At 49.4% G+C, this 27,725-nt stretch overlaps 1 protein-coding gene across 4 annotated transcripts in view; it reads left to right on the top strand.

The window, feature by feature from the left end:
- ADCK1 (aarF domain containing kinase 1) overlaps positions 1-27,725 on the top strand; it is a 123,133-nt gene that overhangs the window by 39,518 nt on the left and 55,890 nt on the right. For all 4 annotated transcript variants that reach the window (XM_032344803.1, XM_032344804.1, XM_032344805.1 and 1 more), the window contains one exon: positions 12,142-12,345. In XM_032344803.1, coding sequence (XP_032200694.1) covers positions 12,142-12,345 — 204 coding nt within the window. The remainder of the gene's footprint in view (positions 1-12,141; positions 12,346-27,725) is intronic.

Raw genomic sequence — 27,725 nt, 5'->3', positions numbered from 1 at the left:
TGCAAATCATGTATCTGATAAAGTACTTGTGTATGGAATATATGAAGAATTCCTAAAAAAAAAAAAAAGAATTTCTGTAACTTATGTATAAGAATACAACCCATTAAAAAGTGGACAGAAGATTTGGACAGACTTTTGGCCAGAGAAGATGTAGAGATGGCAAGTAAGCATAGGAAAAGATGCTCAATATCATTAGTCTTTGAGAAATACAGATTTAAACCGTAATGAAATATCATCATGCATGTATGAGAATGATCAAAATGAGAGAAACTCCTTACACCAAGCATTGGGGGTACGTGGAAGAGCTCTCATACACCGTGGTGGGAATGTAACATGCACAACCACTTTAGAAAATAGTTTAGTTTCTTAAAAATTTAAACATTTACCTGTCATGCAATTTGACCATTACATATCTGAGTGTTTACCCATACGTCCACGCATAGATTTGTACATGAATGTTTATAGCAACTTTATTGTACTCCAAAACTGGAAGCACCCCAAATAAATATCAACAGATGAATGAATAAATAAGCTGTGGTACATTCATACAGTAGAATACTACTCAGTAAGGGAAAGCAATAAGCTCTTGATACATGCAAGAACAAAATGGATCTCAAAAGGTTACATTGAGTGAAAAAGGCTAGCCACCCCAAAAATAGTTATGAGCTGTATCACGTTATTTATATAAAACTAGAAAATTCTAGATTTTACTGACAGAAAGCAGATCAGTGGTTGTTTGGAGATGGAAGTTATGTGGAGGGTTGGAGCTTGGCAAAGGGACATTGGAAGCTTTTGGGGAGTGGTGGATATGCTTGCTTGATTATAGTGACAGTTTATGGATGTGTACATATATCAAAAACCATCAGGGGTGACTAGGTAGCTCAGTCAGTAAAGTGTTCCCTTCAGCTCAGGTCATGGTCCTGGGGTTCTGGGATTGGGCCCTGCATCCGGCTTCCTGCTATGTGGGAAGCCTGCTTCTCCCTCTCTCCCTTTGCTGCTCCCCCTGCTTGTGCGTGTGCACACTCTCTCTCTGTCAAATAAATAAAATAAAACCTTTTTTCTTTCTTTCTTTCTTTCTTTTTTTTTTTTAGATTATGTACTTATTTATTTATTTCAGAGAGAGAGAGAGAAGATGAGAGACAGAGAGCATGAGAGGCAGGGAGGGTCAGAGGAAAAAGCAGACTTTCTGCAGAGCAGGGAGCCCAATGCGGGACTCAATTCTGGGGCTCCAGGATCATGACCTGAGCCAAAGGCAGTGGCTTAACCAACTGAGCCACCCAGGTGCCCTAAATAAATAAAATCTTAAAAAAAAAAAAGTATCAGATGGTACCTGTGTAGTTTATCGTGGGTCAACATACCTCAGGGAGGTTGAGGTAACAATAACAGCAATGGACTATGATCTACTGAAAAAAGTAGAAATCCATGAATCTAAATGGACAAAAATAAACAGATGAATAAATTGAGAGTTTGATAAGATTCAGGAGTTCTTCTTGCACAATACTTAATTATAAAAAGAAAGCAAGTAACTTTTAAGGGAGGAAGCAGGTGGATAGCCATCTTAATGAAGTGATCAAATTAACATTGCCTGTAGGGAGACAAATCAAAATTGTGTACCACCTGATAGGATGTAATGAGAATAGAGCCTTTTATTAAATTGTTGGATTTGATTAGCTAAAATTTTTTAAGAAGAATTTTTATATCTATTTTCACAATGAATATTGGTTTGTAGCTTTTATCCCCCCTTGTATTTAATGTCTGATTTTGATATGGGGGTAATGCTGGTCTTGTAGAATGAGTTGGGAAGTATTCTGTCTTCAGTTTTCTGGAAGAGTTTGAGTGGACTTGGTATTATTTCCTGCTTAAATATTTGGTGGAATTCAGCTGTGACACAATCCAATTAGATAGAATTAGGTAGAATGGATAGAAATTTTCTTGTCTGATATGAATATCACCATTCCAGCTTTATTTTAATTAGTGTTGGCATTTATTAGAGAGAGAGTGAGGGAGAGTGAGCAAGCATGAGTAGGGGAAGGGGCAGAGGGAGAGGGAGAGAAACAATCTTAAGCAGGCTCTACACCCAACACAGAGTCCAATGTGGGGCTTGATCTCACAACCCTGAGATGATGTCCTGAGCTAAAATCCAGAGTTTAACTGACTGAGCCACCCATGTGCCCCAGGAGTCTTTCTTTTCTATCCAAATTGACAATCTTTGGCTTTTAATTGGGGTGTTTAGACCATTTATATTTAATAGGATTATTGTTATGGTTAGATTTATGTCTCATCTTGTTATTTGTTTCCTGTTTGTCCTATTAGCTCTTTATTTATTATTTCCTCTCATACTTTCTTTTGCATTGAGTATTTTTTATGGTTCTTTTTTATTTCCTTTGTTGCTTTTTTGTTATTTTAGTGATTGTGTGAGTTTACAGCATACATTTTTAACTTGTCACATTCTGCATTTAAGTGACACTATAGCATTTCACAAATTCTTATAATAGTATACTTTCATTTCTTTCTTCCCAGCCTTTGTGCTGTTAATGTAATACATTTTGCTTTTGCATATGTTATAAATTCCACATTACTTTGTTATAATTTTTGTTTAAGCAGTCACTTATCTTTTAAAGAAATACAGAATATAAGGAAAATTCTTGTATATTCACCTATAAAGTTACTATTTCTAGTCTCTCTTCTTTCATATAGTTCCATATTTTTCTCCCATGTCCTTTTCCTTCTATGTGAAGGATATCCTTTAACATTTTTTTGTTGTACAGGGAGATGAGTTCTGTGAGCTTTTATATGCCTGAAAGAGTTTCATTTTACTTCTCTGTATTTTTTTAAACAACTTAAAAAAATATTTTATTTACTTATTTGACAGAGAGAAAGCACAAGTGGGGGGAGCAGCAGGGAGAAGGGAGGAAGAAGCAGGCTTCCCACTGAGCAGAGATCCTAGTGTGGGACTTGATTCTAGGAACCTGGGATCGTGACCTGAGCTGAATCAGAACGTTAACTGACTGAGCAACCCAGGTGTCCTTTGAAAGGTGTTTTTCCTGGGTATGGAATTTTCTTTCAGTGCTTTCAGTGCTCTACTCATTGCTCTATTAACTTCTGCTTGTGTAGTTGCCGCGAGAAATCTGCTGTCATTCTTATCTTTGTTCCTCTTTCCATGATGTATATTTTTTCTCTGGATGCTTGTAAGATTTTTCTCTTTATTACTGATTTTGAATAACTTTATTATGCAGTTTCCTTCATGTTTCTTATGCTTGGGGCTTTTTGAGATTCTTGGATCTGTTTATAGTTTTTTTAAAAATCATATTTGAAAATTCAATCAATTTTGAAAACATTTCAATCATATTTGAAAAATTTTCAGCCATTATTCTTTACATATTTTTTCTCTACCCTCTCCTATCTCCATTCCTTTGGAGATCCCAACTAAATGTTTACTAGGTTCTAGTTTGCAATTCTAGGTTGCTTGAATTTGTCACACAGATCACTGATCTCTTTCCATTAAAAAAATTTTTTTTTTCTTTGTGTATTTCATTTGGAAGAGTTTCTATTGCTAGTCTTCAAGTTCACTAATCTTTTCTTCTACATTGTCTAATTTGTTATTAATCCCATCTAGTGTATTTTTTATATTTCACATTATAGTTTCATCTCAAGAATTTTCATTTGTGTCTCACTCTCTTTTTAAAAAAATATTGTTCTTGTTTCTGCTTAACTTTTGAACATAAGAAGTGCAGTTATAATGATGGTTTTAATGTTCTTCTGTAATAATTCCAATATGGGTTTCATTTCTGGGTTTTTAAAAATTATATTTTATTATTATTATTTTTAGTTCTGAGTTGGTTTTGATTAATTAGTTTTCCTCTCATTTTGTGTCATATTTTTCTGCTTCTTTGCATACCTAGTAATTTCTTATTAGGTGCCAAATAGTACACTTTTATTTTTTTATATGGTAGATATTTTTGTATTATAAATGCTCTTAAGCTTTGTTTTGGCACACACAATATTCAGAAACAATTTCATTCTTTTTCAGACCTTTCTTTTAATATTCATTTGATGGGAATGGAGCAGTATTTAGTTTAGGATATTCTTCATTACTGAGGCTAGCCCCTTCTGGGTATTATAACAAGTGCCTCAGTAATTACAAGATTCTCCAGTCTGGCTGGTGGAAAAGGTCCTATGTGAGCACTGAGTACTGTTAACTCTTGTCTTTTTGGGTTATTCTTTCTCTGGACTCAAATGGCTTTCTCATGTGTGAACTGAATATGTGAGATGGATCCTCCAGACATCTTCATTGCTCCTTCTTTGTATAGCTCTCTCCTCTCACAGTACTTTGTCCTGTGAGCCTAGTTGTTTCGGTCTTTTGACTTCCAGCTCCATCTCCTCAACTCAGGTATTTCTCCCGGCACTTCTTGGATTCCGTTTCCTGACACTGGGCCTGGAAATCTTGATGCAGTAAAGTGGGACTATCACAGGGTTCACCTTGTTTGTTTCTCATTGCTCAAGAATCATTGTCCTTTGCTGGGGTTGCCTGGGTGGCTCAGTGGGTTAAGCCTCTGCCTTCGGCTCAGGTCATGATCCCAGGGGCCTGGGATCCAGTCCCACATCGGGCTCTCTGCTCAGGAGGGAGCCTGCTTCTCCTCATCTCTCTCTCTGTCTGTCTCTCTACCTATTTGTGATCTCTCTCTCTGTCAAATAAATAAATAAAATCTTAAAAAAAAAAAAGAATCATTGTTCTTTGCTGCCTGGTGTCCAGTCTTTTAACAACCATTATTTTGTAAATCTGAATAAAAAAATCAGCTGGACTTATATGTTTGTAGAAGATATTGAAAGAGGGATGTTAAAAAAATGTCTTCCCCATTATTGACACAGTACATGTGAGCTTTAAGAAATTTGGAAAATATAGAAAAAAGCTATGGAGAAGGAAAAAATACTCTTGTGGTCTCACAGCCTAGAAATGCCACTGTTTATATTTCATTACATTTCCTTTGGGTCTTGACTTTTTGACTAGAAGAATTAATAAAAAATCTTTGTTTTGAGGTCTATCTCTTACTTTCTCTTTCATTCTCTCTCTCTTTTTTCCTGTATCGTGTGGGGTTGGTAATGTGTGTCTGTCTCTTTCCTCTTTGTGTCACAAACCCCCCTAAACCCCATTGGAGATTATGGTCCAGTTCTGATGGGGAGCCTTATTGATTAAGCCTGACTTTGGTACCTTTCTGCTGAGTTTGGAGGCCAAAGCTTCTGCTTCTGGGTATTTAGACATGAGTCAGGAATTGCCCTCTTTGGGCCTTTGCTCTATCCCTCCCAACCAATAATTAATCAGCACTGAGTTGATCTTATTAGCTATTCACTGCCCCCTTCTCAAGCCCCAAACCAAGCTGGCTAATAACAATGCTTTTAATTAATATGAGGCAGATTAAAACTCATTACAGCAAGGTTATTGGTAATGAGATAATCATAAGGCAAGTTATTGAGCTGGGAGTGAAAATGAAGTTGGAGGAGGGGCCGGGAGACCACACCAGCTGTTCCTACCCTGTTTTGGCAAGGATAGAAGGGGGAACGTCAGGCCTCTGTAGTGGGGGCTGCTGCAGCCACACACCCAGCCAGCCAGTCACACCAGGTGCTTGGTAAAGGCGGCACTTGGGTCAGTGAGCAGATGGGTGGTCAGTGTTAGGGTAGTAGAAGAAGTAGGCAGGCCTTTGGGGCAGAGATCGTAAGGTCAGTGTATTTAGTAGAATAACGCTCTATTACTATTGGCATTCCTTATGCAAGCATGGTATGCCATTTAGATGACAGAGCATGAAATTAGCTATTGTTTCTATTAGATTATGGTCCAGACTTGTGAGTCTGAACAAAGTATAGAGAGTGGATGGGCCTGGAATGTTCTTTTTTTTTTTTTTTTATTAAATTTTGTTTTTCTAGGAACATTGGCTCCCCCCGCCTGCCATCTTTTTTGACTGATATATTGAGCACTGACTGTGTGTTGAATCCCGTGCTGAGCTCTTGTTTATGCTTGATTCATGGGATCATTCCAGTGACAGTTTCCACTGTTCTCTTCCTTTTACTGATGAGGAAAATGAAGCCCTAAAGTGAATGAACTTGTGCAAGGTTTTATGACAAGTAAGTAGCAAAGTAGAATTTGAACCCAGGACTTTTTGATTCCAAAGCCAATGCTATTAATCATTATGTTTTATGACTCTTGTTGTATTCAAGACTGACTATGGCATTCATTGGCCTTCCAAATTGTACACACTTGATCCAGTTTCCGTGGCCACCCTGGCACCAGGCGGGTGCTCTGTCCAGCCCATGTCATACCCGGCTGCCTTTATCGCCTGCCATTGGTGATTCCAGCTCATGGGCACGTGTCCACCCCCCTGTCTGGATTATAATAAGCTCCTTGCCCATGGAGACCATCCCCACAATGCTTGCGTCCCCACAGTGTGCATACATAGAGAAATTCAGCTCATGCCTGGCCCCTGGCACATGGTTAAACACACCAACATCTCACCGTTGCTGATGCTGGGACCTTTGGAATGTCACCGAACCTCTTTGAGATTATTTTGTCATCCTTAAAGACACATATTAAGATCTATTTTACAGAGATATTAGGCAGGATTAAAAACAGTAACAACCACTTATATTTTAGCTTTTATTGTAGCTCAGGCATAGTACTTAAAACAGGGCACTACAGGGCGCCTGGGTGGCTCAGTGGGTTAAGCCTCTGCCTTCAGCTTGGGTCATGATCTTGGGGTCCTGGGATTGGGTCCTGCATCGGGCTCTCTGCTCGGTGGGAAGCTGCTTCCTCTTCTCTCTCTCTGCCTGCCTCTCTGCCTGCTTCTGATCTCTCTCTGTCAAATAAATTAAAACAAAACAAAACAAAAACAGGGTACTACGTAAATGATTATTTTAGTTACTGATTTATAAGCCTGAGCTGTCCAGTATGGTAGCCACTAGCCACATGTGATGATTTAAATTTAAATTATTTAAAATTAAATAAAATGAAGAACTCAGTTCCTCTGTCACACCAACCACATTTCAAGTGTCCAGGGGCCACTGGTAGCTGGTGGCTGCTATGTTATTGGGCAGGGCAGATGCAGAATATTTCCATCACTGCAGAAGGCTCTGCTGGACAGAACTGGTACCACTAACTTTCACCTGCCTGCGTGTCCTTCCTGGGGCCTGTGTTGTAAGTGCAATGCCTGAAGATATGTAGCATACAGGATTAGATTCAGGGGAATGCTGAGGTCCCAAGGTTCCAGAAGCTTTGCCTTTTCATCAAGCAGACTCCTTGTCGAAGGAAAGGCCCCTGGGCGGGGAGAGTACTCTAAAATCCTTGTGGATAGTCCCTGCCATCAACAGGTGCAGCCCCTTAGGGGATCAGATTAAGGAGGTGAATGGTGGGACCTGTCTTCTGCTTCCAAAGAACAGTGAAGCCCTTGAAGCAGGAGCTGAAAAGGGACCCTGGAGATCAGCATTTGTGTCATTTGGTCTTAAAAAAAACATTTACTGGTTTTTGGTGAATGGCAGCATCCCTCACCTCTGTGTGTGTGTGTGTGTGTGTGAGAGAGAGAGAGAGAGAGAGACAATTTATAAAGAAGCTGGTTGAAGGTGACTTTGGGGCTTCTTTAGTTGAAATGTGGGTGCCATTTGCCATAGATGCTGACTCAGCTTCATGGGTGGTGGTTTTGTGAGTGTGTAACCCAGAGTCGTCATCAATCTACATTAATGGCGTATGCACAGCTTGCCCTGAGGTACACAGAGGGTGCAGGGGACACACACGATCCGTGCCCCTATGGCTGATGTACCAAGAGGCTGGTGAGTTGGGCCTCGACCAGCTTTCCTGGGCTTCTGTGAGCAGAGAGGGCTCCCCATATTGTGCACACATTGTCTTGAAGGTGACCATCACTTTGTGCCAAGAGACCCCGCGTAGGGCTGGCTCCAGCTGCTGGTGAGGGCCAGGGGGCTGATGCTTGCTTTCTCTTCTTCTTCTTCTTCTTCTTTTTTAAATCTTTCCACTAACATCCTCTAGGCTGGTGCTTCCTGAGGGCGGCCAGCAGCAGAAACAAACAGATGTGAATTGAGTCTAAGGAAAATGGTAGAGCTGGTCTTCAGCTCGCAGACACAAGCTGCTGTATTGTCCTCTTGATCTGAAGTCCCTTCTTTTTATCCTAATTTATTAAAATTGGATTTCAGGGACCAATCCTGTGTATCCATCAGGGACCAGTCACGCCTGTAATCTGATGGGGGAAACCATTTTATTTGTTTAATTTCCGAGATCTTATTTTACACTGATCATTGTGTAAGTAAACTGTGGAATGCACACTGTATTAAAATGTGTAGAATGGAACCCAGTCTTTTCTTTCTTTTCTTTTTTTTTTTTTTTAAGATTTTATTTATTTATTTGACAGACAGAGATCACAAGTAGGCAGAGAGGCAGGCAGAGAGAGAGAGGAGGAAGCAGGCTCCCCGAGGAGCAGAGAGTCTGATGCGGGGCTCGATCCCAGAACCCTGGGATCATGACCTGAGCCAAAGGCAGAGGCTTTAACCCATGGAGCCACCCAGGCACCCCCAGTCTTTTATTTCTTGATTGACTATTTATTTATTAAAGTTTTTATTTCACATAGAGTTTGTTCACATAGAGTGTAATATTGGCGTTAGGTGTACAATACAGGGACTTAGCACTCCCATCAGTCTTCCAGTGCTCATCACGGCAGATGTGCTCCTGAATCCCGGTCCCCTGTTGCTCCCTCCCTCCACCAGCACCCTGTCAGTTCTCTGTAGTTAAGAGTGTTTCTTGGTTTGCCTCTCTCTCTCTCTTTTTCCCCTTTGCTCATTTGTTTTGTGTCTTAAATTCCACATACGAGTGAGATCATATGGTATTTGTCTTTCTCTGACTGACTTATTTATTTTGCTTAGCATTATACTCTCTAGCTCCATCCACGTTGTTGCAAATGGCAAGATTTTGTTCTCTTTTGTGGCTGAGTAATATTCATATATATATACATATACACACAAATATATATATATATATTAATATATGTATCACATCTTCTTTATTCATTCATCAGTCACTGGTACTTGGGCTCTTTCCATAATTTGGCTAGCGTAGATGCTGCTGCTATTAAACACCGGGATGCATGTATCTGTCTGAATTAGTATTTTTGCATGCTTTGGGTAAATACCTACTGGTGTGATTGCTGGATCGCAGGGCAGCTCTGTTTATAACTTGCTGAGGAACTGCCATACTGTTTTCAGCAGTGGCTGCACCAGTTCACGTTCCCACCAATGGTGCAAGAGGGTTCAAGTGGGGAAAACCTAATAGAAAAGATTATTAACTGGTGAAAGTAGAAAGAAGGTCGTTAACTCCTAAAAGGAGTAAAAGAGGATTCTATGGATGGAGAAGTAGCAAGCTCATAAAGCACCCACCCTATCTGGGGCTTGGGGGTAGTGAGCAAGAGTAGAACTCAGCTGAGGTCTCCCTCCGGCAAGGCTGAGGTGGAGGTCTGCCCTGTGGCGAGGAGATGCACAGTGGAAGGCACGGTCCATGGGAGCAGGCTGCTGGCCCGGTCAGAGCATGTGCTGGAGAGCCTGGGCCAGAGTCGGTCCATTGCAGGAGCCCATCTGGTAGTGGGGAATTTAGTGAGGGTGGGCCGGTCTGGGAAGACCACTGCAGGGAGCACCCCGAAACCACTGGCCTGCTGGCTGCTGAGCTGAAAGGCCGCACTGGCACTGGGAAGAGAGCCTCCTTGCCCTGCTGTGGCCTCAGTGTGGACAAAGCCAAGTAAGAAGCCATCTGATAAAGGAGAAAGGACAGGCTGCAGTCCCGAGGTCACAGCACAGGGCAGGGAGGGGTGAGTTTGGAGCTTGGAGGCCATGGGCCCAGCAACACACACCCACTTGCCCTCTTCCGAGCTGAGCCCGGCCTCTGATTCCAGCCCCGTTGTTCCCTGCACCTGAGCTCCGGTGGGTCTCGGTGTGATCCTGGTATTGGGAGTCATTCTCCGTGTGCTGGTGGCTGGGTCACGGCTTCCCCTGTGCTGGGGGCACGGAACCTGGCCTGCTGGAAGTCCCAGTGAATACATGGTGGCAGAGGACTTTCCTGGGCAGGGAGGGGAAAGTGGGGCGTATCCTCACCACACCTTCCACTCCTCTGATTCCGCATGGCCTTGACTCCAGCGCATTCTGACGTGGGGGCTGAGCGTGCCTCCCTGGGGGAGAGGGCCGCTGGTGCCAGTGCAGCCTGGCCGGGACTGTCGGGCTGGATGTGGCAGCCGTCGCTCTCTGTCTCAGGACTTACGGGTTGTAGATGCCTGTCTGTTGCCTCTTACTCTGCCAGTGACTATGGCCTCTCCTCTTCTGGGCTGGAATTTGGGCAATGATTATTTGAGCTCCAAAAAGTCATTTGTTCATACCAGCCTGGGCCTTTGCTCTGTGAGGAAATGCCCAGTTCTGTGTTTGATCACGTTTGCCCTCTTTCTCGCTTCCTTAAAGCCAGGGCTTGAGCGTGGCCTTGGCCGGCCGTAGCACTGATTTCCTGCCATCTGCCACTGGTCCCCTGAGTCCCCAGCTGCAAAGTCTTAAAGAGAATCTACCCCTTTCCCATAATTCTTCGACCCATCTAAGAACATGCTCTCTCCCTTCATTTCTTAGGATTAATTTCCTTCTCCCTGTGTCGTCCTCTCGGGGAAAAAAGGCTCTCTGTGGCCCAGTTTGGACCAGGTACCCACATCCAGGCTGGAGGACTCTGCCCCGGGGGAAGGAGCCATGTGCATATAGGGCCCCCTGAGAGTGCACTGGGGCACGAGGTGGTGGTGTCCAGCAGAGCCTGTAGTGGATGCCGGGGGAGGGGGAGGCGTGGTGGTGGGGGGGACCTCAGGACAGCTCCCAGGGCTGGAGGCGGGGGCATCCAGTCGGCTGTGGCCGGACGGGGCCAATGGGCTCCCTGGCTGCTGGGACAAGGCTTTTGAGGACTGTGGTGGTATTTTAATTTCTGAAGTAACAGTTTTCTGTGTGGCTCACCTAGCAACTCATTGTAGGGGATCTTTAACTGTTTTCTTCCATCGTTGTTGCCAGAAGTTACTTAACTCTTCAGGTGGCTTATTGTCTCCAGTACGTGCTTATGTTGGCATCTTCTGTGACACTCAAGAGAGTGCAAGTCCATCTAGGTGTTTCCCCTCTTGGTTGATTTTTTGGGGGTGAAGAGCTTCCCACAGGGCACTGGGCTCCTTTCTGTCTGAGCCCATGGCCCCATCCTGCAGCAGAAGCTGTAGCGCCAGGAAGGATGGGCCCTCCCAGTTCCAAGACCCTGCAATGAACTGGAGTGAGAACGGGGGATACACAGCCTAGGACCCAAGGGCGCCACCCCCTAGCTCTGGAAGGACAGAGGGCATCAGGCAGCCTGCTCTGTCCTAGGCGACTGGCCTAGCTGTGTGCTCCATGCCCCTGACATTTCCCAGTAAGACTCCTGAGAGTTGTAAAGTCCCAGTAAGACTTTAATGGAGTAACTTAAATGGAGTAAGACTCCATTTAAGAGGAGATCCATGCAAAAGTTTGCTGAGTTAAAAGAGCCCTAGGTTGGGAGCATTTCCTAGACCTTCCTTTGACCTCTATTAGCATTTCTTCATAAGCACAACACCTGGGTTTTTTATTTTTAAAGATACCAGTACCTGGATCCCTGAGCTGCTGTAGGGATTCAAAGAAATGATACAAACCACCGTGTTTTAGAGACTGTAGACCTCCAAGCAGGTAGTGTTGTTCGTGTGTCTGAGGCTTGGGTGGCATGTACACTTACTCCGTGCGCCCTCAACTGAATCATTAGTAGATTTGGTGAAAAGCCTTGAATGAATGCTCTGGTTCCTGGGCCAGGTGAGTTTCAATGGGAAGATGACCAGAAACATGGGAGCGGGCGGCCAGCCTTAGGCTGAAGCTAGGATTGACTGCCCTGGGTGCTGAGGCTGAAGGAGAGCATTGAGGCAGGAGGCGAGTGAAACGGGGTGTGTGTGTGTGTGTGTGTGTGCGTGTGCACTTGCTCACTCGCTCTGGGGAGTGAATCTCAGGGCTTTCCAGAGGGGGCCGGAGGAGGGACCGATGTCCAGTGGACAGTGGGCACTCACACCTTTCCGGCCCTGGCCTCTCTCCCTGCAGGTGCACCTCCGTTCTGCCAGGCGTCTCTGCGAGCTCTGCTGTGCCAACCGGGGCACTTTCATCAAGGTGGGCCAGCACCTGGGAGCCTTGGACTACCTGCTGCCGGAGGAGTACACCAGCACCCTGAAGGTGCTCCACAGCCAGGCCCCGCAGAGCAGCATGCATGAGGTCCGCCAGGTCATCCGCGAGGACCTGGGCAAGGAGGTAGCTGTGGGCCCAGGAGGGCCGGGGTCTGGGCTGCTGTGCTGTCGCTGCTGGGGGCTGGGGCTCCGCCCCAGAGCAGAAATGTACTTCTTGGCAACTCTCAGGAGTGAAATCAAAGGGGTTACCAAGGCGCCTCTGTGGCCCTCCGTGAAAAAGATGACTCGAACCTTCTGAAATAGTTGATAGGCGATTGCTTTTATTCTACCAAGTAATGTGATTCATAGGGCTCAATCCCAATAACATCTGTCCGTTATTGAGTGTTTACTGCGTGAGAACAGCTGTACTGCGTTCCCTGCAGTAGCTCACCTCGTCCTCGCGGCAGACGTAGGAGGTAGGTACTGTTATTTACTTGATTTTGCAGGTGAGGGATAAAGGCTTAGGCAGAGGAGATAACCTCCCAGTTTAGGGCAGGAGCAAGGCCACAGGCCAGGAGGAGCAGGGTTAGGATGGAGGGACACCGGCGGAGGGGACAGGATTGGCATGGCACAGGCCTGTGCGTGGCTTTGCTTCTTGCCAAGACCGTTGGCCTCCCGCTTCCTCTAGCACGAGATTCACCCCCAAATTAAAACTAAATAAATCACTGTAATAACAGTGTGAAGTGCATCATTGCTGGCGTGTGGCAGCTCAGTGGGGGCGGCTGCAAGGGAAGAAAGGCAGTAGATTAACCCTTGGAGGCCGGCTTGTCTGTGGAGAGCCAGAGGAGGAGGCGAGAGCAGGTCAGTGGCACCCCTGTAAATCAGGGTGAAGAGAGATGAGAAGTTTGGGGTGTCAGCCCCGTGGTGGGCACACCCAGCTGGCCAAAGGATGTTTGGGGTCAAAAGATTTCATCTGGATCTTCAGGTCCTCTTCTGTAAGTTCCCCTGGCCGTGTGGTCCTGAGCATGGTGGCCTGTGGCTCCTGCCCCTCAGGTGTGTCAAACCCTCGGAGAAAGGAGGCTAATGTCAAGGTCACGGTTCTGAGGGGGCGTTCTTCCCAGCTGGGAAGCTCGGCAGCCTCTGGTTTCTTACCGGGGCCCCCACAGGCGCACAATTGAAATCTTTCCTCTCCCCCTGCCTCCTCCTCCTCCCTTGGGGAAGATGGCATTTGTTCCCTGGTGACACACTTTCTCAGTCTGTGGGTGGAGGGAGGGGAAAGGGGCTGTGTGGGAAGCAGGGTGGGGGGATGTGGGGGTGTGAGGGCGGGGAAAGTCACTCACTTCGCACTTCCCTCCTCCTCCCGCCTCTCCCGTGACACTGACGGAGCAGCTTGCCCTGCCAGGAAGAGGTCTGAGTGGATCCCACTGGTGGTGGGCTCCACGCCTGCCCTGGGACCCTCTGTGGAAAGCTCTGTTTCATCCCTGGTTTCAGGAATGTGGTTACAGGAAATTGGGACTTTCATATATCACCACCTGCTGGCTGGGTTCAAGTTCTTAGATGGGCTCCAAAGGCCCCTAGAGATCAAAGTCTGCAGAGCTGCCCCTAAATCTCAGGCCGAAAGAGCGGGGAGGGTGGCCAGAGAGAGCTCGAGGCTGGTGTGTTGGGGCTGCACGGGTTGATTGCATCTGTGCCTCTTGAGGAACCTTCCCACCATCAGAGGTCTTACAGGGTCATTAGTGTCCTCATACCAGTCCCTGTCCCAGGCAGATGAGGCTGGCCCCCGGGGTGTCCCCAGCAGGGTGCGGGAGATGACAGTGAGTTTGCATCTCTTCTGAACTCCATGATCTACATGTGACTCTGAATCTGTGCAAATCTTTGCACAGCAGCCAGTCCATGGGAGGGGGCGTAAGTGAAGGGGCACTGTCCTGGCATAGTGCTGTGTGGGGTTGGGGGTGGGGTGGGGGCCACTGAGCTAAGGGAGAAGGGTGTGAGTGACAGGACAAGGCCTTGGATCTTCTGATTACCAGACCAGTGCTTTGTCTCCTATGTAACAGAGCTTTCTCTCTGGCAGAAATAATTTGGAAATATGTTTTCTTTCATTTTTCTTTTTAAAATTACTTTTATTAACGTATAATGTATTATTAGCCCCAGGGATACAGGTCTGTGAATCATCAGGCTTACACACTTCACAGCACTCACCCTCCCCAATGTCCATAACCCAACCACCCTCTCCCTACCTGCTTCCCCCCAGCAACCCTCAGTTTGTTTTGTGAGATTAAGAGTCTCATGGTTTGTCTCCCTTCCGATCCCATCTTGTTTCATTTTTTCCTTCCTTACCCCCCACAACCCCCTGCCTTGCCTCTCAAATTCCTCATATCAGAGAGATCATATGATAATCGTCTTTCTGTGGTTGACTTTGGTGGACTTGGACTGTTTTCTGTGTCTTGGAAGTTTCTCAGCTAGTATTACCAGAAGGAAACTTGCTTTTTTTTTTTGTTGTTGTTCCTTTTATTTTAAATGCTAGGTTGAAGTCCTGAAGGACAGGTTCTGGGAGGCAGTTAGAAGCCCGAACTCTAGGAGGTGGGGTCATTTCTGGTGACTCTAAAATTCCCAGGGTTGGGAATTGTCTCTACCTTGGTCCCCTAACTGCCCTTGGGACTGGAGGTGTGGCTACAGTGCTTCCTGTAGCCAGCAGATGGCGCCGGAGCTTGAGCGTCTGGGGAGAAGGCTGAAGACTTGGTCCTTTCCATCCAGCAGAGGGGAGCCCTGACAGGTGGCTGAGACTTGAGTTCTTTCTTCTCCTGGTCATGGCTCATGCCTTGGAAGGAGCTCAGGCTGACACCTTTGTGCCCTGAATGGGGAACACACAGGCCTAATCCATGAGGCTATAGACCGCCTTGGTCCCCAGGAGTTCTGGGCTCCCTGCTGGAGGACATGGCAGGGTTCTGACCACCAACCCATCCTTACACATTCCTCTTCTGGGCCAAGAGTCCTCAGAGGCCCCCTACAGGTATGATCAGCCTGTAGTTCTGTGTTTTGATACCCATTCCTTCATTTTCCATTCCTTCTCTCTCTTTGTTGTCCAAGTAGCTGGTATTTAGTGAGAAAGGTGCAGTGCTGGAAGCTCTGCTTGCAGCCGAGGATGGGTAAGACCTCATTCTAGCCCTTGTAGTCTGGGGTCATTGGGAGGTACAAGTCTCTGTAGTAGCTGGCCATGTAAATGCCCCCTGGTTTATAGGAGAGAGAGACACAGACAGACTGACAGGGAGAGAGTTAGGTTACATTTGGGTGGATTGAGACTGTCTGAAGCAGATGGCATCTGACTCAGGCTCTCAAGGATGGCTGGGATTGGAGGAAGTAGAGGTTGGAGGAGGGGACTTCTGGAGGATGAGATGGGCTAAGCAAGTGTACAGGCACTGGAGAGCATAAAGCACAGAGATTGCATGGTGAATAGTCTTGTTGACTAGCATATGGGGTTCAGTTTGGTGAACAGTGGAGCTGAGGTTGCAAAGTTTGTGCTGAGGTCACACTGTGAAGGGCCTCAGATGTCTTTTTTCATAATGTGAGCCTAAGGGAGAGGAGAACTTGGAGAGGGACCCAACCAAAGGAGGATGGAGTGGAACCAGATTTTCTTAGCAAGGTGGGAGATGAGGTCATCTTTTCCAGGTGGGGAAAAGGGAAGGTGGGAGGTTTGAGGTAGGTGGAGAGCTTGGGGAAAGGAGTTATAGTGGGACTTAGGAAGACATGATAGAATTGTCAGCGGCACTGCTACAGTTATCCATGGTTGTGGACAGGCTCACATCCCTTCTCCTACCCTCTCCTTAACTAACACACACACACACACACACACACACATCTGATCTCATTACAATATATTTCAATAAATTATCCAGTTTTGTTTTTGTTTTGGAATATACTTGAATCAGATTAAGGTTCTTTCCAGCTCTAAAGTTGTATGAAAAACGGAAGGAAATGAGATCAGCTGCCAGTGATGCACAGAAACACCTTTGTTAAGGGGCACTGCTTGTACTGGTCTTGGGGTTTGGGGTTTGGCTTGTGTACTCTGAAACATGTTGGTGTTTTCATTTATTTATTTATTTAAAGACTTTACTTATTTATTTGACAGAGACAGTGAGAGAGGGAACACAAGCAGGGGAAGCAGGAGAGGGAGAAGCATGTTTCCTGCGGAGCAGGGAGCCAGATGTGGGGCTCGATCCCAGGATGCCGGGATCATGACTCCAGCTGAAGGCAGACGCCTAATGACTGAGCCAGCCAGGTGCCCCGGTGTTATTTTTAAACTGCAGTATTTTATTAATTTCTGACTCTTTTAAAAAAAAAGACTTATTTATTTATTTTAGAGAGAGGGGGTGTGTGCATGTACAGTGGGGAGGGGCAGAAGGAGAGAAACTCTTGAGCAGACTCCACACTGAACATGGAGCCCAGTATGGGGCTCGATCTCAAGACCCTGAGATCACGACGTGAGCTGAAACCAAGAGTCAGATGCTCAACCTGTTATGCCACCCAGGCGCCCCCTTTGAAATTTGATTTAGCATTCTCTTACCCCTGAGCTCCCACAAGGTGGGGATCTAGACTTGAACTTGTTCTGTAACTTCCCATAGTACCCAGGGACACATGCTGTGTGTCACAGGAGATCCGTGTTCTTGATGGACCATCTGGCCAGGGGGTCCAATGGAACATGGAAAGGAACCACTGTGCATCAGGTGGGACAATGCGTACCTTGTGGCTTCTTACAAATCTATAGGTACAGGTGGAAGGTGACATTCTTATCCTGCTTTGCTCAAGGTATAAGCAAAAAGAAAGTGATGAAGAAGCGCTTCTCCCAGGAACCTCTGTCATTTATTAAGCTTGGCAGGGGTGGCAGAGAGAAGGCACTCTTGGCAAGAGACCGGCAAGAGCAGAAGTAGAACGCAGGCAGGTGAGGCAGGAGAATGCCTGGCTCGTGTGAGGGCTTCCTGGTGGTGATGGGGCATCCGGTGGGGGCAGTGCAGACCCTGGACAGAGACTGGAGCAGGGGCTTCCATGGAGGCCTTGGGGCTGGCCATGGATAGGGGATGGCAAACTCTGGGCTGATCCTTGTCATTTCACGCAAGACCTCTGCTGGTATGTGGAGAGTTGTGTGACAAGCAAGGAAAGGCACCCCCTCTGGGCACCCCTTCCTGCAGGTGGCACCTCTGCCAGGGCTGGATTTCCTTCTTCTATTAGTCAGGGTTCTCCAGAGAAACAGAGCCAATAGGGTGTGTATGTGTGCGTGTGTGTGTATGTAATAAGCAGAAAAATTGATTGGTTTAAGGAATTGACTTATGCAGTTGTGGAGGTTGATAAGTCTTGCATCTTTGATGTGTGTGGGGAGGCATCTGGCTGGAGGTCCAGGAAGAGTGGAAATTGCAGTTTGAGTCTAAAGGCTGTCTGCTGGCAGAATTCCCTGTTGCTCCAGGAGGTCAGTCGTGATCTATTCAAGCCTTCAACTGATTGGACGAGACCCACCCATGTTATAGAGGACAGTCCGCTTTACTCAAAGTCTACTGATTTTTTAAAAAGGACTTATATATTCATTTTGGAGGGAGAGAGTACGCGTGCATGTGAGTGGGGGGAGGGGCAGAGAGAAAGAATCTTCAGGCAGTTTCCCTGCTGAGCACAGAGCCCCATGCAGGGCTTGCTCTTAAGACCCATGAGATCATGACCCGAGCCAAAACCAAGAATTGGACGCTTACCAACTGAGCCACCCAGGAACCCCCCAAAGTCTACTGTCTTAAATGTAAATCTTATTCAAAAAGATCCTTACAGAGACATTAGAATAAAGTCTGACCAAGTGTCCGGCCACCATGGCTCCGCAAAGTTGACACATAACATTATCCATGCAGGTCCCCCATGGCCCTCAGTCAAGACTGCCCATCTGTACCTTTGGTCCCTACAGCCGAGTTTCCTATTGAGAGTAGGAGGTAAAGTGCTTGCCGATGTATTGGCTGTGTGACCTTGGGTGGGTTACTTATCTTCTCCATCTCTCATTTTCCTCACCTGTAAAATGGGGATACTGACAGCACATGCCACACAGCCTGACTGTGGGGGTTAAATGAATTAACAGACGTGGAGCACGTGGAGCCTGTAGGTAGAGAGCAAATGACCTGCAAATGTTAGCTGCCCTCCTGGAGTTATGCTGGATGCTTTATATGCCTGAGGAACCCGGATTCAGAGAGGCCTGCAAATGGCAGGGTTGGATCTTCAACCAGGTTCTCTGAGAGCTCGTACGGCTCTCTGTCCTGATATGGCTTTGCTAGTAGAATCCTCCTTTCTCTTCCCTGCTCAGTACCCAGCATTTCATCTGTTGGTCAAGCCCCTCCCCTCCAGTGCCTTGGGAGCCTGACCCCTGGGCTTCTTAAGTCCTACCTGTGACCCCCACCTTGGTGGGGGTGGTACTGGCAGCTCAGCCTGGCCGTGTCAACCATAGCCTTGTCCTGAGGCCATCAGCAGCATCTGCTTTGTGCTATTGGTGCCTGGAGCTGACTCCCCAGACAAGGGGTTGAGGACAGCCACGGGTGCCCAGGGTCACGAGTTGGTGGCTGTCCTGTGTTCAGGACCCAGCCCTCTTCCTTGAGGGTGTCAGCTGGACTTGGCCTCCCTTGCCTTGGAGGAGCTGGGTGTGGACGTATGTGGGGACAGACATGCCCTGGGCTGGACTGGGGCAAGGGACATGGTTGGGGCAGAGGGGCTGGAGGAGCCAGTTTTACCTGGGGGACCTGTGCCTACGGAAAACTTCCCCTCCTCGGTGACACACGCCCCTGTCTTGTATTCCTTGCCGCCTTCTTTCTAGTGTTGTTCCAGCTTCTCCCTGCCCTTACTTCCTCCCACTGACTGCGCGTCGCTCTCTGCCCAGTGCTGTGCCAGCCCCTGGGCATCCCTGCCCCCTGCTGTGCCAGCCCCTGGGCGTCCCTGCCCCCTGCTGTGCCAGCCCCTGGGCATCCCTGCCCCCTGCTGTACCAGCCCCTGGGCGTCCCTGCCCCCTGCTGTACCAGCCCCTGGGTGTCCCTGCCCCTGGAGCTCTTGCCCCTGTCCTTGCGCACGGGTAGGGGCTTGGCTGAGGCCAGCTCAGCCTTCACCACCCCAGCTGCGCCGCGCTCTGGAGCTCGGGACCGCCTGGAAGGCTTCGGCTCTTTCTAGATTTGCTTCCCTCGGTCTTCAGCACAACCTTTGTTCTGGCTTCTGGCTCCCCGAGACGGCTGCCGCGTGCGCATTCTGGGAGGGGAGCAGAAGGAGCTGGTGGCCGCCAAGCTGTCTGTGGGGAGGACTGGCGGGCAAGGGAGAGTGACTCACCTCCTCTGGGCTTCCCAGCCGCTCTCGATAAAAAATGCATTTATATTAAAAACATGATGAAGAATAAAAAAACATTCCCCCCCCCAATCATACTGAACATCAAAAGGAGATTTTTATCAATTATGGGAGAGAGATTTTGGCCATAAAATGGTAATTTAACGAGTGGGAGATGGATGGCGGGAAGCATTAATGTCATCCGGGACGGATAGTGTGCTGTTAGTCACTGGGGGAGCGACTGAGGTGGCCGCCATGACGCTGGCTCTTCTTCCCTGGCTGCCTGGTGTCCCTGCCTCCTCCCTGAGCAGCTGCCCTGCCCCAGCCCTGACAAACCTCCTCCTTGGGGGCTGTGCTCCATCTCCAGGGCCCCTTCATTCTGTGGCCCCACAGCTTCCACGTTGCCCTTACCTAGCCTGGGCCACGTCCCTCCTGTGCCTGTGGAACCGAGCCCCCCAGAGAGCAGGTCAGAGCTGTTCCCCTCTCTCTTTCCTGCTCCGGTCTTCACACAGAGACACTCTGGCCCCACGGGGGGTTCACTGCGCGCACCCCAAGGCCTGTGCTCTTACTTCCCCTCCTTAGCTCAGCAGACCCCTTCTCCTCCTTTGAACTCCGGCTCTAACACCACCACCACACTCGTGGACACACGGCCTGAATGCTCGCTGGGTGTCAGACACTGTCTCAGACGTTTCCTGGAGATCATCTTACTTCTCACGAGGACCCTCTGAGATCAGTCCTAATATTACTTATTTTACAGATGGGAAACTGAGGCATGTTTTCCAGTGAAATCATACCCTTGTCCTCCTCATGTGCCCCCCCCCCCCCGCCCCCAGTCAGTATTAGTGGCCCTTTTGTCTTTCCTCTGGGCACTTTCTGTCCTATCACAGCTCTAACACCATTGTTTGTTGCATTCAGATTGATTATTTTTCCATCTTGAACCTCCCACGGGACTTAGTGTGGGCTCTGCACATAGTAGGTGTTAGAAAGTGTGGTTGCATTGATTGCAGAATGACTTTGTGTGCCCCTGTCCCCTTGAAGCCTTCACTGACCTCCTCAGCCAGGTTGGATTGTGAATCAGAGCACTTGGTTTCCCTCTTGTGTCTGTCTGGTCATTTCAGTGCTGGGTGTGTGTTCTCGGGGTGGGTGGTCTCCCACTCTCCTTGGGGTTCTCTCAGAGCACTGCCCAGTGCCTGGCACACCAAAGGTGCTACTAATGTGTTGTTAGCCGCACGGAGACACTCGGACGCAGGACATCATGGCGTTATGGGTCCTGGGGTTCTCGGGGTGGCCCGCTCTGCTCCTGCCTGGGTCTTGCTTCCAGAATCCCCTGGGGTGTTCCTGTAGGAGCCTGTGGAGGGCTGTGTGAGGGTGTGTCTAGGGCTGTCTCAACTATGAGCTGAGGGCAAGGGCAGGGTCTGTCTTCTGGAGAGAACAGGAGGGTCATTTCCAAGGTAGTTTGGCATATGGTTAATAATAGACTTTGGAGTTAGAGAGCCTTGCATGAATCCCAAGTGTTACCAGATTTTCACTGCATCATTAGTTGTTTCTGAGACTTAGTCCTCTCATCTGTAAACAGGGATGATGGCAGAACCTCCACACTAATAGGGCCGTGATGAGGATTGAGTGCTAGGGCCCATCTGGGGCGCAGTGAATCCTGGCAGCTGTTAGCTCTGGTCGTCACGTGCAGAGCTCTTGTGAGGACAAAATGAAGCAGGCACACTGGGACCCTCAATTACATCCAACACCCCACTGGTGCCTGGGTCTTCCTGTCGGTTGACAAACACTGGCTTTTCTGGTTTGGCCTTCGTCATTCAGTGGCAGGCGCCTTAGACAAAAGTTCCCCAAGAGAATCACGTACTCCTGAGTTATGATGGTTTAGAAATCGCCCTGTCCAAGGCCTGTGTTTCATTGACAAGGAAACTGAGGCTCAGAGCGGGAAGTCACTGCCCTAGAGTGGCACGACTGGGTGTTGGTGGAACCAGGACTCAAACCCGGGTCTCCTGACCCCGATGCAGTGTTCATCCTCCTGTTCAGGGCTGGGAGCTTGCTGCCTGGAGTGAAGCCAACACTCAGAGACACGCTGGTCTTGCTGTCGGAGAAACCCAGAGGGGCTCCACTGGCTTTCGCCCTCCATGGGACTTTGTGGCCTCCTGGGGGCTTTGAGGAAGCCCTATTTTCTTAAGTTCATCCCTCATGCTGAGAGGATTCTGGATGTTCTTTGTATCCTTTAGCAAGCCCTCCGACTTGCCAGAGGTTGGGATGATTATACCCATGTGCTCACCGTTCGCCTTCAATCCACAGACCAGGCTGTGTGGTATGTCCCCTTCCCACACCCACCCTCCCACCCCGGCCCTTTAGGCTCTAACCTGTAGGGTCTTGCCCAAACCCAGCCCTCCTCTGAGCTGCTGTGTTGGGCCTGCTCGCTGGAGAAAGCGCCTCAGCTGACAGCAGCCCCATTTGCAGACTCTGGAAGGTCGGGGGCCACCACCGACTGCGTCGCTCCCTCCGAAGCAGCCGATAGGTACTTACCTCTGTGCCAACGCTGTGGGGGATATAGAATGTGTCAAAGCCGTGGCCCTCCCTCCCCAAGCCGGGCAGACAGAACAATTCACAGAGGAAGTAATTACAGAGAACAATTAAGCACTCAGCTGTGGGGCTGGTGCAGGAAAGGTTCAGGGGGAAGTTCAGAAAAGGGTTCTTAGAGGAGGTGGCCCTCGGAGGATGAGCAAGATGGAAGGAGCGAAAGCCCGAGGCTGTTCGAGGCTGGCGGTGCAGCGTCTCCATGGGACCCAGGAGCAGAGGCGCGGGGCTGGGTGGTGGGGCCCTGTGGTTGTTAGATCGTGAGGGCTGCTGTGACACGGACCGGCGGCTCAAACCACAAGAATCTGTTGTCTCAGTTCTGGTGGGCAGGAGCCCGAGACCCGGGTGCCCAGGGGTTGGGGAGGGGCGGGTGCACCCACGGCAGTGAGGGGCCTCTGCTCCCAGCCTCCCCTCTAGCTTCGGGTGGTTTGCTGGCCGTCCTCATCCTTCTTCGGCCTATAGAAGTGCCATTCTCATCTCCGCCTTCATGCTCATCCAGTGTGCTTCCTGTGTGTGTGTCTGTTTCTGTGTCCAAGTTGCCCCCTTTCTTAAGGACACTGTCATATTGGCTTAGCGCCCCCCACTTCCCATGCCAGGGTGACCTCATCTTAACTAATTGCATCTGCAATGATACTGTTTCCAAGTAAGGTCACATTCCGAAAGTCAGGTCCTGGAAGTTAGGACCCCAACCTGTGAATATTTGGGGGCCACAGTTCAAGCTGGCTTCGGTGAGGGCATGAGCGCTTTTGCTGGGAACCAGCTGAGGCAAGAGGGCTGACATATTGTGTCCTGTGACCATGCTTTGGGCAGGCACGGGGCTGAGTGGGGCTTTTGGGGTGCTCTTCTAGGACTCTTCTCTGTCTCTCATGTTCTTCCTGCAGGCCGGCTCTGTTCACAGCTGGTTTCCTCTGTGGGCTGCTGCCCCCGGCAGCGCTCAGCCTCACCTTTTCCCGGGCTTGCCCCAAGCAGGGTCTTACCCTCCTTCCTGTCCCAAACACTCCACTTTCCTTTTACGAAATTCTGGATCAGGACTCTGCCCAACTGAGCCTAAGTCAAGGGTTGTGCTGGGTGGAATGGTGTCCCCCCACACTCCTCCACCTCATTCCTGTCTTCCTAGAACCTGAGAATATGAAATGAGGTATTTGCTGCTGTAATTCGGTAACTTAAGTTGATAGTGCATTGGGGTGGGCCCTATATCCGGCCACTGGTGGCCTTGCGAGGGAGCCATGCGGTGGCAGCAGTAGAGATGGGATGCCGCTGCAAACCGAGGAGATGCCAAGATCGCTGGCAGCCGGTGGGAGTTAGGAAGAGCCGGGAAGCCTCCTCCCTGGGGCCTGCAGAGGGGACACAGGCCCACCAGCACCTTGATTTCAGACAGCTAGCCCCAAGAACAGGGAGTTAATACATTTCTGTTGTTTTAAGCACCTGTTCGTGGTGGTTTGTTATAGTCGCCCTGGGAAACACACACATCCCTGGCCACTCATGGAGGCCGGAGGAGGTGGGGTCCGTCAGAAGATACCATCCTTCTCATTTAAACCCCAAGGTGACAGGTGGGGTGGGGTGGGAAGCAGTAGGGCAGAACGTGGCCTAAAAGATGTTCATGTCCTCAGATGATAATGGCAGGAGACTTTCTGTTTGGTACTTGCCAGGTAGTACACACAGTGGCTGGCTGTTTTATAGATATTGTTTCTAATGGTTACAATAACTCGACAAGGTTGGTAGATTTTACCCTTCCAGTTTTCCAAATGAGGAAGCTGGGGCTCTGGTAGGTTAAGCAGCAGCCTCCGTCTCCTAGCTAGAAGAGGCAGAGCCCCCGCTTTGAGCACTGTTGCCTGAGCCCTCACCCCTCCCACTGTGCAGTTGCCGCCCCCGAGGATAGCCTGGTTTCTGGAGGGCGAGACAGTGGGATAGGGTTGTAGCACTGGATCTTGATGTGCAGGCTTTAGGGCATCACCATGGGCCCCAGATCTTAGAACTGTGTTCAGTCTGATCAGCTGATAGTGTCTGTATATGTGTGTGCATGCACATGCGTGTGTGTGTGTGTGTGTGCATGTGTATGTGTGCGTGGGCCTCTGCGGCTGATTTTTGGGCAGAGTCCGCCAACAGTGCAGGACAGCTGGAGGGGTGCAAGGCAGGAGCCGTGCCAGGAGGCTCTTTCCTTCTTCCACATCGGGTCAAGGTGAACTCTTTCTTTTGAGCCTATTTGTGCTGTTTCCTGGAGCTGGGGCGTGGCCAGCTTTTCTCACCGCTGCCTGGGTTGGCACTCAGAGTGGCACTCAGAGTGAGTGTACCTGACTGGGCAGTGGGGTCAGGAGGCGACAAGTCAGAGATGGAGAGCCACAGCCACTGCTCTAGAAGGAGTGGTCCTGACAGCTTGACCCTCTGCCCTTGGGACTGCCAAGCCGACCACAGGCAGGGTCCTTATCTTCTCCTTGCATGAACTCATGGCATGCCTTCCCTCCCGTAAGGGGAGGGGTGGGTCTCTTCTTGCAGACTGCTCGGGGTTGGGGTGGGCAGTGTGGGCAGGGTGGGTGTGATTGCTGGGGCTCCAATGGCTTCTTCCCATGTCCAGGTGAGCCAGAGGATGTTCTTTCTTTACTGGTGACGGTTGGGGCAGAAGCAATGGTTTGGAGTCCCGGATCCCGCAGTGTGTTAGAGGGAACATGATCGCCCACCTTAGCGGGATGCTAACCACGTGGGAGGTGCTCATCCCGGCCGGGCACTCCCAGGAGACGACTCCAAGGACAGGATTCTGGTGGGAGTGGTTTTGTGGGAAGCTCAGGGGCAGCCAGGAGGGAAGTGGGAGCATGGTTCAGGAAGAGAAGGGCCTTAAACCCGCTCCCGCCATAGGGACACAGGGAACTAGTGTCCAACACTCACTTTAAAATCATATCCAGGGGCACCTGGGTGGCTCAGTGGTTTGGGCTGCTGCCTTCGGCTCGGGTCATGATCTCAGGGTCCTGGGATCGAGCCCCGCATCGGGCTCTCTGCTCCGCAGGAAGCCTGCTTCCCTCTCTCTCTCTCTCTCTCTGCCTGCCTCTCTGCCTACTTGTGATCTCTGTCTGTCAAATAAATAAATAAAGTCTTTAAAAAAAAAAAATCATATCCAACCAAGAAAGCCTCTGCCTTTGGCTCAGGTCATGGTCTCAGGATCCTGGGATTGAGCCCTGCATTGGGCTCTCTGCACCTCGGGGAGCCTGCTTCCTCCTCTCTCTGCCCACTTGTGATCTCTGTCTGTCAAATAAATAAAATCTTAAAAAAAAAAATCTTAAAAAAAAAAAAAATCATTCCAAGGGCCAAGGGAGAAGGTTGGGTGTTTATACACCAGCTTCCTACCTTCACAGAGACGGTAGCTCCTGAGGGCTGCGAATTTCTCCAGATGGAGAAAGAGCCTCCCTGGGAGCAGACGAAAATGCTGATGTTGCAGGAGGCAGCAGGGGAAAGATCTGAAGGGATGGATGGGTGCTGCAGGTGTGGCGCAATGGTGCCCCCTATAATCCCCAGAGCTGCCGTGTGGGGCAGTACTAGCATCCAAGTCAAGGCCAGAGAGGTTGAGACACGTGTCTGAGGTTGCACAGAGATAGGAGGTTGAGTCGGGAGCAAAACCAGGGCTGACTGCAGATTACAAGGTCCTAAGCCTCATGTTCTCTTGCTCTCTGGAAGGAGCCCTGGGCCTTTCCCCAGGTTTCTTGTCCTAGCAGTTTATGGCTTCTCCCGGCATTCCCAAGTGGGAGGTGGGACAGACAGACGGGGAACCCCTGCAGGTCAAGGAACTGCCTATTGTTTTGTCCTTCCCTGGGATGCGTTAGATGTTTTCAAATACACATCCTTGTTTTAGTATATGTGCTGCCGAAGCAAGCACCACATCCTCGTTTTAGTCCTCACAAAAGTGAGGCGAGTTAGATGTCCTTTCCCGGTTTTCCCCAGTCACAGCTTACTAAGCTGTACCGCTAAGTAACTTACTCAGGATCACACAGTAGGACAGCAGCTCAGCTGGAACCGAACCTGAGTGTTACCTGACTGTAGAGACATAGCACGCTCGAGTCCCACAGGCTGCTGCAGGACGTGTGGGGCAGGAAGGGCCTGGGAGACCCAGTCTGCGCCCAAGGGCCGCACTCTTTCCCCTAACAATGCATCAGCCCACCATCTTGCCTTTGGCCCCGGCCCGGCTCTGGATCTTTGTTGCCTCAAGGGCCAGTCACACGGCTGAGGAAGTGCTCGAAGAAGCACATGGCGATGTCGGTTGGCTCTTCTCCTCCTTCTCACCTCTGGAAAAGATGCCGCCCCTCTGTGCTCGCAGGTAGGGGGCTCGTGATGGGGGTGAGGGGCGGTCTGCCCTCCCGACTACCTTCTGAGAGCTGGGCCTTTCTGCAGGGAGGAGTCCTCCTCTCTCTCCGCCGGGCCCAGGTCCCCACGTGTGGTCTACCTGCTGCAGCTCCTTGGCAGCAGAGAGAAGCAAGCCGGCCACGTCGGGCTGATTTATGTTCATCGTTGGAACAATAATGTTTAATCTGGAAAGGGCTAATCAATTTTTTATGCTGATTATGAATAGGCCAGCTGTGCCTGCTTCTTTATTCATGGGGCTGGAGGAGCCGGCCGGTGTCCCAGGCTGGGTTCCCGTGGTGGTTTCCGCTGGGGGAGGCCCTGCTCTGTGGCCCAGCCTGTGCCACTTTGGTGGTGTCTCCTTGTTTGTGCGCCTGTGTCACCGGGAAGGGTAAGCCAACGCTGGGTGGGGAGCCAGACTTGGGTGTGTGTGTGTGTGTGTGTGTGTGTGTGTGTCCCCATCTGGGGACAGAAGGAGGCTGGTGTGGGCTGGGGCACTGTCATAGGAGTACAGAATGGAAAGTTAAGAGTTACAGGATCATAGAATTAGGAAGGCTCCCAGGGACCAAGGACTCCAACACCTCCCTTTACCAAGTGAGGAATTTAGACCCAGAGAAACGGAAGCAACTTCCCTAAGGTCACAGGGCTGGTAATGGCAGAGGTGGGACGCGAACCCTAGTTCCCTCACTCAGAATGCAGAACTTGGCCACTTTAGTTGAGTCACTGACTTGCCCCACAACTCTGACTCCTGGGCAGCTTTGGTTTAGGGACAGAAAGAGCTAGAGACAGCTCAACAAGAGGTCAGGACGAGATGAGAGAGTCATCTGTGGTTTCAGCTACAGCTCTCAGGTGCTCTCGGAATCCACAGTAGGGTCATAGAGAGGGGGGATTTGGGGTCTTCTGGAGAAGGCAAAACCTGAGCAGGACTTGAGTGCTGTCAAAAGGAGAACAAGCTGAAGGGCCTAGAGAGGGCATCTTGGACAGGAGGAATGGCCTGAGCTGAGGACGTGGTCTCTGGTGGGCATCACCTCGGGCGCAGGTTGGGGGCTGTGTCTGACCCTGGAGAGTCTGGAGGGGGCCTGTGCTGCCTGGGCCCAGGGATGGGTCTGGGAACATGGGGCCCTGGGCCAGGTGAGGGCAGGGGCTCAGCTTGGACGGCTTGGCTGTCCCGCAGGTGTGATTTTGGACCCTTTACAGTCTTTGTCCTATTGGACATCACGAGTCGTTTGTCTGTTTATTTTTTGGCTCAGCCCATGTTTGTTGGACTTCGGTCATGTGCGTGCCAGGGGTTATGTAGCT

This window comes from Mustela erminea, chromosome 5, assembly GCF_009829155.1.
Source record: "Mustela erminea isolate mMusErm1 chromosome 5, mMusErm1.Pri, whole genome shotgun sequence".
Lineage (NCBI taxonomy): Eukaryota > Metazoa > Chordata > Mammalia > Carnivora > Mustelidae > Mustela > Mustela erminea.
Note: the sequence above shows the minus strand (reverse complement) of the source record. Positions and strands in the feature narration are given on the sequence as shown.